Source organism: Malaclemys terrapin, chromosome 1, assembly GCF_027887155.1.
Source record: "Malaclemys terrapin pileata isolate rMalTer1 chromosome 1, rMalTer1.hap1, whole genome shotgun sequence".
Taxonomy (NCBI): domain Eukaryota; kingdom Metazoa; phylum Chordata; order Testudines; family Emydidae; genus Malaclemys; species Malaclemys terrapin.
This window is the reverse complement of record NC_071505.1, coordinates 28,934,832-28,946,852: the sequence shown is the minus strand read 5'-3', so window position 1 is coordinate 28,946,852 and position 12,021 is coordinate 28,934,832. Positions and strand designations below refer to the sequence as shown.

The 12,021-nt window shown below is 38.1% G+C and overlaps 1 protein-coding gene across 1 annotated transcript in view; it reads left to right on the top strand.

Moving 5' to 3' along the window:
• The window catches only part of LRRK2 (leucine rich repeat kinase 2), a 140,905-nt gene that overhangs the window by 72,730 nt on the left and 56,154 nt on the right, over positions 1-12,021 (top strand). The window contains exons 17-26 of the mRNA XM_054018958.1: positions 517-645; positions 739-909; positions 1,613-1,871; positions 2,121-2,309; positions 4,689-4,807; positions 5,376-5,445; positions 6,052-6,272; positions 7,689-7,939; positions 9,323-9,471; positions 10,620-10,713. Coding sequence (XP_053874933.1) covers positions 517-645; positions 739-909; positions 1,613-1,871; positions 2,121-2,309; positions 4,689-4,807; positions 5,376-5,445; positions 6,052-6,272; positions 7,689-7,939; positions 9,323-9,471; positions 10,620-10,713 — 1,652 coding nt within the window. The remainder of the gene's footprint in view (positions 1-516; positions 646-738; positions 910-1,612; positions 1,872-2,120; positions 2,310-4,688; positions 4,808-5,375; positions 5,446-6,051; positions 6,273-7,688; positions 7,940-9,322; positions 9,472-10,619; positions 10,714-12,021) is intronic.

Sequence of the window (12,021 nt, the reverse complement as noted above, 5' to 3'; positions counted from 1 at the left end):
TGTGATTGAAGCACATCTGGGCATGCCAAAGCTAGCTTTGATCTAGCTAGCTCACTAAAAATAGCAGTGAAGCACAGGCAGCAGCATGGGTTAGCTAACCAAGTGCAAGGCCGTCCAGGACCTTGGGTACATGCTCGTGCAGCTAATCTGTGCAGTCACCTGCACCACCAGTTTCATTGCTATTTTTAGAAAACTAGCTTGATCAGTGCTGCTCCGGGTATGTCCGTGCATGCCTTAATGGCTTAATCAGACCTCCTGACTACGGTGTAGAAATACTCTTAAGACTAAAAGTGGTTCGATGCTCAGACCTTCTGCTATGTTCTGATCCACCTTGCAGTCCAATATGATTACATGTCTAAAAACCAAAACAAAAGATACCAAAAGAGTATATCTGTTTTACTAATACATTTATTTTCATTAATTCTGTAACACATGTTATCCGACTTCCATCATTTTAAAAGTTGATATTTTTTAAATGTACATTTGTTGTTGATCACATCATTTTGTTATTTGTAGGGATTTCACATGATCTTGACAATCATTGACTTGTCACCTTGTTTTGCAAAGCTGCTGATATATGAATCATTTGACACAGTCATTTTTTATCAAATGTCCATGTGTTTCACTGAACAAAGAGACCAGCAGGTATCTTCTCTCTTTCAATCACTCCACATCCAGATGTTCTGAAATGTTCTGAAGTTTGCTACCTTCATTTCAATTATTTCTCTTCCCATTCAGTTTCAAAGCTTGTGCTGTAAATGCTTCGCTAAAATAGCCAACAATGATGATTTAAAAAACATGATGCTGGAGAAAGCATGTGCTGAGTACAATAGCATTATGGCTGAATGTTTACTTTTACTGGGAGCTGATGTTAATAAGAACACAAAGACGAGCTCTTTAATCTATCAGGTAGGTTCTTGAAAATGTAGATCGTTATATTGGTTTGAAAGATGTCACTTTTTTGGATTGTGTGTGTGTGTGTGTGTGTGTGCGCGCGCGTGCGTGTGCAAGATTAACTATCATTAGACCCAATCCTGCCGTGTTCTGAGCATCCTGCAGGGAAAAGTTTCAAAGGGGCTTGGTGACTGAGGTACACCTAGTGTTAACCTGCAAGGCATAGTAAGGGCTGGCATAGCCCAGAGGAAATAAGTTGTTGGGCTAACTGACCAGAAGTGTCAGGGAGTTGACACTCAGTTAAGCACAAGCAAGTCTCCTTCTTTCAGGAGGCATGAGGGTAAAAAGGTAACTCTCAATCCTGGGTATCCCAAGAAGCGTCACACCGTTGACTTCAGATTGCAGCAAGCAAAACACAAATTATTCATCATTTTCATTGGTATAACCAGCCACTTATGTGAACTCATGCCAAAACATCTGGCATTTGCCACATGTTTTGGAGGTCTCCATTACACAAGTAGGCTAAAGCAGCCTAGGGGGCTTGATCAACTTCACTTAGGCAGTTTTAGAAATCTCAGCCTTGATGTTTAGGAAATTCTGTGTTACAGTTCATCCCAGGACACCGTGCTGAGAATATGGAGAAACAATAGTTGAAACAACTCTTGTTAAAATCTAAGCTCCTGTTTTACACACATTTTGTTAATTTCTTCTGTAATAGGTTTGTGAGAAAGGAAGCAATCCTAAGCTGGTGGAACTGCTATTAAGTAGTGGTGCTCGAGAGCAGGATGTTCGGAGTGCTTTAACAGTCAGCATAAAGAAAGGAGATAGCCAGATCATCAGCTTGCTCTTAAGGAAGCTTAGCCTGGATGTAGCCAACAGCAGTATATGTCTTGGAGGATTTTGTATGGGGAGAATTGAACCTTCCTGGCTCAGCCCTTTGTTCCCAAATAAACTTACTCCTATAAGAAAACAAACAAGTAAGTGTATATAGAATTTGTTATATTAAAATGTGATAAACCCTCCTAATGATGTTTTACAAACCTTCAGAAAGAGTTTTAAAATTGAAATGCAGTGTTAGAGAGCCTGTTACATAGGTCATGTAAATCAGCATAGCCCTCTTGGTTCTGAAATGGGCCCTAAACTTTAAAAATAAAAAATCAAGTCTTTATAGTAATTTTAATTTTCATGAATTTACTGAAGAACATGCCACTTTATTGGTGTCTTAGATGCAGGTTCTGCATTGGCAAGAATGGTGCTCAGATACCAAATGAAGAGTTTTTCAGAAGACCGATCAAGATCCAGTTCTGATGTAACTTTCTCTGAAGATGTACTGGATAAAAGTGATGATTGGATATTCATGCCTGAGCCATTAGTAGACAGTGTTTTTCGCTTGAGTGATGACATCGATAGTGAAGGTACATATACTCTAGGAATTTTATCTCCTCTTCACAATGCTGGTCTAGAATTTGGGATGAAAATTCAATTTAAAGTATTTTGGCAACTATTGGACCATAAAGTAATAAATAAAAAGTAATAAAGTATATACCCCAATTTATTTGATTTAAGGTAGAACACTTTGTGTATAACTGTAAGATATTTTTATATAAGCCTTTGTGTATATGTGGAAAACCGTGACAGGTAAATGTATGTGTCTTCAAAACACAAAACTAAAGTTCTTAGGTTTTAGATTATTCACTTAATTTATTTTCTATCATTTCATTGGCTCAAATGAACTCACACTGAAAAACAATAAAGGACTAACACATCACATCACCTGGGAGAAAACACTTTTCATAGGTCAGATATAAATTGACTGTTTTATCAGTCCTCATCCTCAAAGAAACCTGCAGAACATCTTCAAAAGATGAGCCTAGGAGCTTAATTTTATAACTTTTTCCTAGACACTAAAAATCGTGGTCTTAATAAAGACATTGGATTTATGGCTTATTACAGCTTATTACTCTTTTTTGTCTTATAACTGGAGAAGTGTTAATGGCCACTTCACCTCAAATGGTCTCTTAGAATATGTGTTCACTACTTATGCTAAACAATTTATTCCACCCTGTATTTAGCTGTGACACTCTGAGTACCTTTTCCAGACCTGAAGAAAAGCTCTGTGTAGCTCAAAAGCTTGTCTTTTTCATCAACAGAAGTTTGTCCAATAAGATACCTCACTCACCTTCTCTATTAAAAAAAAGTCTTTATCACATCTTCAGAAATCTTAACTTAAATTCCAGGGATGCATCTTCAACATACAATCTTTCCCGGCAGTAATTATAGTAAATGTTAATGTCATTAAATAGTTACAACAGAATTTTTGCATTGCATTCAGTGACTAATAAAATTGACTAGACAATCAGATTTTTTGCATTTATGCCAGTGTTATTTTTTGAAAATCTTGGAAAACTAAAACCATTGCTCAAGAATTAGAGTTTTAACATCTTTATGGAATCAGCAAAGAATGACTTGTTGATGTTTTTGTTATCTATTTTGTTCTTTTCTATTGCATCATTCGACATCATTTTTCATTACTGTAGCATTGTTTTCCAGAAGTATGTATGCTAGTAGATACTGTTAGTTGCCCCATATAGCAAAACTGGTATTCATTTGTAAATTGTGGTGAACAACATGAATTCTTCTAATAGGGTGGTCTTAGGATTTTAGAGGCCTGTCTCCTCCTCCACAATGAATGAGTATGAGGCACACAGATCTTCTATCTCCACTTCACACGTCCAGCAGATAGGAGAGAATAAGACTGAATGGGGCCCAGATATACGAAACCACAGAAGCCACCAAAACACTCAGACATTTCCCATTAAACAATGATAGGAGGGAGAATTTATATTCACAATACCATTAATTATTATTTGTATTGCGGTGGCATAAGAGGTGAATCAATATATAAAATGTATCTAATAGCACCAAATATTGTTGTGTATAGTAACTTTCCATCCAAGGTGGGAAGAAACCCAGGAGCTTCCCATCCATCCTTCTCTCTTAATCTCCAAAGGAATTTAGGAGTCTCTCTGTCTCCCGCCTTTGCCAGTCAGGGCTGAGAAAGCCATTGGACCTTTTTTTGTTCATCCCATTCACCCTCCCACTATCTCTCACCTTCTCAACCGAAGGCCAAAAGGGGCCAGATGCCTTTTTTTCTTTTACCCTCTCATGCAGTGGTAGTGAGTTGAGGGGACTCCACTCTTCCTCTCCTTCCCGTTCAAGAGAAGGGGGTACTCAGAAGGCATCTCCCTTCCTTCCCTCCCAGCTTCAAGTGCTGCCACTATAGGACAGCATAGGCAAAGAGCAGAAGAGGAGCCAGCAAGAGGAGGATAGAACTGCAGGAGGAAGGAGGGCAGGCAACTATAGATCACTCAACAGCAGCCACTATAGTGGCCTCTAATGGCTGATGCAGCAATTTGTTCTAAGAAATGCTGAAGCCACAAGTCTGAAGCTCCCCTCAACAGCATGTTTGCCTGTACGGCTCAGAGCTCTCCTTCTTCCAAGCAGACGAGGATATATTTTTAAAGCTAACTTAAGTATCACAGCTCTATATTTCTGAAAATCCTGTTAGCGTGAATGCAAAAGGAATGACCTAGCAAACTAAAGTTCATATCTGGAGCTCGTTAAATTAGTACAGTACATATACTCTAGAGTATGTTCTTTACATATTGCACATTGAATTAGCCTGTCAATTCCTGCTATTATTAATGTGCTGGAAATACCGCATTACAGTTTACGTTGATATGTGTATTATTTGGTTGAATTTTCTGTAGCTCTATGTCCTCACTTTGTAATAGGGAGTGAAGGTTCATTTCTGATGAAAAAGAAATCCAACTCCATTGCAGTTACTGATCTGTACAAAGATACAACCTTCCAAAGATATTCTCCTACTTTGCCAAGGCATTCCAATTCTCTGGTAAGATAAGTAATTTATTCACTATAAACCTCCCTAAATCCATTATGTGTGTTGCCTGATGGAAAACTATTATTAATGATAAAATATCAAGAAATGACTGGTGGTCACCAATACACCATTTAGTACCTTGTAAAATATTCCATAACTGTGTGATGACTGTGCTCCCATCTAAATAGAGTGCTGCTATAGATAGCATTTTATTTCAGCAAATGTTTATGAACTGCCTATGACAAACAGTACAAATAGCCATTCCGATCTAACGAGAACTATTTAAACTTCAGATCATATTTTTTAAACTAACTGTCATTTTTATGTTGTCAAAGAAAAATAGCCTGTAAATTTCATTATACTTGAAATCTATTCTTGTTTTGTATTACAAGTCAGTAATTCTGAAACAGTAAGTAAGATACTTTTTGTTAGATTTTAAGGTTAAAATTTTCATCTTTTTGAATTACTGTGTGGATGACTTGCAGATTGCTATAAAAAGAAAGTTAATCGAATTCATACATTTTTAGAGATGTAAAAATATTACAGATGGTGTTTTTTGTTCTGTTTTTGGATTTACCAGGGACCTGGTTCAGATCATGAACCATTAGTGAAGCAAAGAAGAAGATTATTGTCTTCAGATGAATCTCACAGTAAGTCAGATGTAAAAATACATAAGATTTTCCAGTTTTTAACATTTTTTGTGGATAACTGTAATCAGTAATCCATTGAAGTAAACTGTCTAAGCAACATTGGCACTGTTCTATTCAAGTTTGAAAAATTAGGGGTAAGTTTTCCAAAAATGTTGTTTAGAAAAATTACTCCTAATACTTTAAACTTTAATAAAACAGTACAAATGTTGCTTATACAGTAAAGCACTTTTCTCTTCAGCTTTACAAAGAATTTCTGTAAGATTATGTATAATAATGTACATTCATGACTGCCCTAAAAAGCATTTTTAAAGCCATGTACATTCACGACTGCCCTAAGAAGCATTTTTAAAGCTATTTGTATTATGCAGAACACAAGTATACCTCTACTCCCTATAGAACCCTATGGGAATTTGAATTGCAGCTTCTTAACAGAAGTCCCCATTGGCTCCCATTTCAGCCAATATCTAAACAGCCATTGCCTTCATTGGGTGCAGAGTTAGACCTCAAATTCTGTGAATTGTAATTCAGAGATCAATGAAATTGTGTTTATTAAATTGTTGTATGTTTTACCTGTGGACATGAATGCTTATGTTTTTGTTTTAATAGAAGGGATCTCAAAATTCCAATCATATTTAAAACGATCAGACAGTTTGTCTTCATTGGTCTCTGAGAAAGACTATATTAAGTCATTAGATCTTTCATCAAATGAGCTGGAGAATATAGATGCCATCAGTCAGAACTGCTGCTTAACTGGTCACTTGGAACATCTTGAGAAATTGGAGCTGCACCAAAATGCACTCAGAAGCATTCCAGAACAACTGTGTGAAGTAATTTTATGTCATATTACATAATGCAAGAAAATTATCAGTTCTTTTAAGATGAAAGACCAGATTGGCATCAATGTGCCTACATGTGTACATTTGCTTCCCTAATTTGCATGTGTACAATTTTCATGCAGTAATTGAATGTGCTGTTAACCAGTTAGTTGTGCAGACATGCTCAGGTAGTTTCTGGCATATACTTACTGGAGAGAGTCAGATTGGGACGTATATGTTACAGATAGTTTACATGATTGCATTATGTAAATGAAAATCAGAACTGCATAAGCTACTTATATGCTAAAGCAGTGGTCACCAACCGGTTGATTGCAATCGACTGGTCGATCCTAGAGGATCTCCCAGGCGATCGCGATCTCTGGCGGCACAGCGAGGCTTCCACTAAGATAGGCTCCCTGCCTAGCCCGGCCCCATGCCGCTCCTAGAAGTGGCCAGCACAGCCCAAGGAGCATGAGGGCAGGGGTCTCCCTCAGCACTGCCCCTGCATTGGCCAGGAACAGGACTGTGACCAATGGGAGATGCGGGGGCGGTGCTTGCAGAGAGGTACAGCGCGCGGAGCCACGTGCCGCCCCCCCACCTCCCCGCAAGGGTGCGTTGGCCCCTTCCAGGAGTGGCATGGGGCCAGGGTAGGCAGGGAGTCTGCCTTACCAACAGCAACACTACACCGCCAACCGGGAGCCACCAGAAGTAAGTGATTCCCGGCAGGAAGCTGAACCCCAGCCCCCAGCCCTGAGCCTCCTCCCAGAGCCTACATCCCGACCCCCCTCCTGAACCCCAAGCCTCAGCCCTGAGCCCCTCCCAGAACCAGCACCTCATACTACCCCGCACCCCAACACTCTGCCCCAGCCCTGACCCCCCTTCCAGAGCTAGCACCCTGTACCCCCTCCTGCACCCCAACCCCCTGCCCCAGGCTCAGCCCAGAACCCCCTCCCACACTGCAAACCCCTCAGCCCCAGCCCAGATCCTGCACCCCCTCCTGAACCCCAACTCCCTACCCCAGCCTGGTGAAAGTGAGTGAGGGTGGGGGAGAGCAAGTGACGGAGAAAGGGAGGGATGGAGTGAGTGGGGCGGGGCTTTGGGGAAGGGGTGGGGCCTCAGGGAAGGGGCGGGGTAGATCCTGGGTTGCCCTTAATTCAAAAAGTGATCTTGGGCTTAAAAAGGTTGGAGACCACTGTGCTTAAAGGCTTTGTGTAATTGTACTAGTTCGTTTTATTACAGCATGCATGCACATCCTCTTTATTTTACTGATATAGTATTATATAATAATTACCATTTTCTCTCATTTTACTGAATAGGATAAATAAAATAAATATGAAGTAATTGCCTAAACTATTAATTTAGTTTAAAAATTAGAAATTCGTATCTATATGTTGTACTTTTTAAAAAGAAATTCTCCTTTTCTTTCAGACTTTGAAATGTTTGACTTACTTGGATTTGCACAGTAACCGGTTTGCATCTTTTCCTACTTATTTACTGAAAATGAATTATATTGCAAACCTTGATATCTCGCGGAACGACATTGGCCCTTCCTTAGCTTTGGATCCACATACCAAATGCCCAACTCTGAAGCAGCTTAATCTATCATACAATCAACTGTCGTGCATTCCTAAGTTTCTTGCGGATATTGCAGAAAACCTAGAACAGCTAATGCTAGAAGGGTAAGAATAGTGCCAGTTTATTTGATTACTGTTTAACAAAAATTGCAGGAAATAATCAGTTTATTTCATCCAGAATAATCAGTGTTACTGAATGTAAATTATTTTCTGATCAAAAATGTGTTATAGTAATTAATTAAATTCACAAAAGCAAGGAGATGCAGAATCCAGGTTTCCATTCCTTTTCTTCATTTTTATTATTTTTCATTAGATGAGTTCATGTTTCTAATATCACCATGGTGGAGTGGTTTTTGCTATTCCTCTCATTCCCAAATATCTCTAACATCTTAAAAAGAACAGGAGTACTTGTGGCACCTTAGAGACTAACAAATTTATTTGAGAAGAAGCTTTCGTGGGCTACAGCCCACTACTTCGGCTGCATAGAATATCTTGATTATCACTTCAAAAGTTTTTTTCCTCTTACTTAATTAGCCTCTCAGAGTTGGTAAGACAACTCCCACCTTTTCATGCTCTCTGTATGTGTGTATATATATCTCCTCAATATATGTTCCATTCTATGCATCCGAAGTAGTGGGTTAGTAGCCCACGAAAGCTTCTGCTCAAATAAATTTGTTAGTCTCTAAGGTGTCATAAGTACTCCTGTTCTTTTTGTGGATACAGACTAACACGGCTGCTACTCTGAAATCTAACATCTTAGTTTATATTTCACAATGAAAATCTTTAACTCTCTCTGTTTCCCTTGTTCTTTCTTCTAGAATACATGCATTGTAATATCATATATTAATCTTAGAACTATCTGTATTCTCCTTGTCTGTCCATGTCCATGTTACCTATTTCTTTTAAATTGACAGATGATCTTTAGGTTGCAATCCTGCAAATACATATTAAGTCAGTGGAACTGCTCACATAGGGTATGTCTACACTGCAATTAGACACCCGCGGCTGGCGTGTGCCAGCTGTCTTGGGCTCGCGGGGCTCAAGTTAAAGGGCAGCCTGAATGTCTATACTGCAAGTAAACAGTCACTTGGCCTGAGCCCTGCGAGCCTGAGTCAGTTGGCATGGACAAGCTACGGGTTTTTAATTGCTATGTAGACATACCCTTACTTAAAGTTAATCACATGCTTGAAGGATTGGACCTTTAATGTGTAATTAGAAAATGACACTTTATTGCACATGCTAACATTTTAATTATAAAGTGAATAAATACATATGATGAGGTATTCACATTGTCATATGCATTGGTATTGCGGATATATATCAATCCTGATCCATCAGTCCTTACTCAGGTAATACTATTTTCAGTTTCTGTTTGCATAAGTAAAGACAGCAAAATCAGGTCCATACTCTAACTTTCCTTTTTTTTTTTTTTTTTTTTAGCAAGTAGTTTTGTATAACACTTCTAATATTTGTTTTCCTTTATCTTAGAAACAAAATCTCAGGTATATGTTCACCCATATGCTTGAAGGAACTGAAAGTTTTAAACATTAGTAAGAACAGTATTTCATCCTTGGCTGTTAATTTTCTCAAGGAGTGCACAAAATTGGAGCTATTTAGTGCCAGGATGAATTTACTTGGTAAGTATTCTAGGAGTTGCTAAAAAAAGAATGAGAGAGGTTTAGATGATACATGGTATAGTCCAGATAGGGACAAGGCAAAGCAGAACAGTTAATGTAAAGACTGCTTGAAAAACAGCAAGGTCTAATATACAGTATTAGCCTCCTAAACATTCATCAATAGTTACCACACTATATCCATTAGCCACAGTTTACCACAACAATTATCACATATACAATACTATTTCCCTATGCTTGCCATAGGAAATAATTGTTGCATCTCAGGTACTGAGGCGTGGTAATTGTTGATAAATAGTAACTTGAACTTGATTCTTTTCTCATGCCAATTTTACCTCCATTTATTTAAATAACTCCATTTATTTAAATTTACACTGATTTAAGTGAGATTAGTGAGCCTTTTGAGTGTCTGCAAAGATTTCTCCTGGTACTGTCATCTGACTAAGCAATACAGAGTATGATTCAATGGCTTAAAACATTTTATACAAAAAATTAACAACTAATTTGAGAAACTGTAATAAATGAATCACCTGCCCTAATGAATTTATAGAAGTTCTTAAATTATTATTAGAATTTCTTACGTCTATCCAACATATAGAATTTTTTATTTTGCACATGCTTATAATCTAGTTTCTCAGTCTTTCAGAAGGTAGCTGTTATGTAAGTGAAGTTTTAAGCAATCTTTTATGTACATATGGTATTTTACTACATTGTTGGAATGACAAGCATATATAGTATTAGTAACACAGCAAAATGTAAATAAGAATATTTCAATGTTGGATAACAATATGAAATTAAATATAGTGTCTAATAAAAGTTTTTAAAAAATGTAGAAATATTTGGAGAAAACAGGTATTTTAATTATTCTCTAAACTCTTCAAATTGGGAGCTCACTTTTCAAATGGGAGTTCCTGAAAAAGAAAATCCAAATCCTATCTTTGGAGCTCAAGTCAACACTTGGGTGATTAAAATGGTTATTTACTCCTCCAAGTGCCAATTTGAACACCAAAAAATAGAAACAGATACCAGTGTTTGGAAACTAGCCTCACAATCTATCTCTAATTTTAGAAAATGGCAGCTTTATAAACTAAGGTAAAAAGTGCTGAAAAATGATGCCTAAAGGAAATAATTCAGTTTCTTTTCTATTTTAGATACCATACCTAACTTGCCATCTAGCATAACAAATTTAAAATTATCTCAAAATCATTTTGTCAGTATTCCAGAAGCGATTCTTCTTCTTCCACAGTAAGTTATTTCACCTGTTAAAGCCAATGTTGTGTCCTCTGTGAAGGAAAACCTAGTGGAATGGCCATTATTAAGCAGAAAATACAGCATGTTTCTACTCAGCGTTTTCAGCAAATCATGCTAAAAAGTCTAAATCTAAAACATGGTGACCATTTACTCAAGCTAGAGTAGGTCACTTTTTCTTCAATAACTGCAGAAAGCCTGAATCCCCTAGGTAGTTCCAAACTATGAACCTCTCTTTTTTTGTAAACTAAAAGATGTTTTTAGGAATGCTGAAGTTGCCCATTTTTGCCTCCAGAGTTAGAACCAATTTGTTTTTTGTGGTGCAAAGAAGATAAAAAGGATATTGGCAATTTCTCTTTTCATTAAGTCTTGGAACTTCATCATTTTACACAAGGCAGCTGAGTCCAGTGGCTCCCTTCCCAAATGTCTATGATAAGTTCCTTCTCAAAGAATAACACTGCATATGCCCCCTAAGTTGAATTGGGTTAGAGCTGCATTTGTCTCAAATTATGCTGTTCCTTCAAAGCAGTATTCATGTGAAAACTAGCCCTATTAAGTTTGCTACAGCTATGTTAAATTTTAGCACATTGTGCCAAGTGCATTATTTTGGCCATCCTTTAATTGCAACCACATTAATACTAGGGATGTAACGAATACTCAGTCCAGACCCAGGAGGCAGTTAACATATTAAAAAACAATTTTTAAAATGGCCTAGCAATACCTCCCACGCTCCATTATTCATGCACTTGCTCCTTTCCATTGCCACTCCCATTCCTTTCCACCACCTTTCCAAGCTCCAGAGAGGTTTACTCGCCCACTTCCTCTTGCTATCCTCCCAGCCTCAGCACTACTCTCCAACCCACTTTTTCAAGTCACTTCTTAGGCACCAGTATTGCTCTTCTATTCATCCCTCACGTGGCAGTTCCCTCCCACCACTTCTGGTTCTGGCACTGCAGCTCCACCCCCCTCTCCTATGTATCCAATATCTCTGTGGCCTCCTCCAGTTACTCCTTCCAGTGTCCGCTACTGGTTACATATTGACTCCAGCTACTTCTATAGAAGTATCTAGCACGTAAATACCTTGCGATGTCAGCTACAAAAGTGCCATGCGAACACCTGTTCTCACTTTCAGGTGACACTGTAAATAAGAAGTGGGCAGCATTATCCCCCATAAATGTAAGCAAACTTGTTTTGTCTTTGCAACTGGCTGAACAAGAAGTAGGACTGAGTGGACATATAGGCTCTAAAGTTTTACATAGTTTTGTTTTTGAGTGCAGTCATGTAACAAAAAAAATCTACATTTGT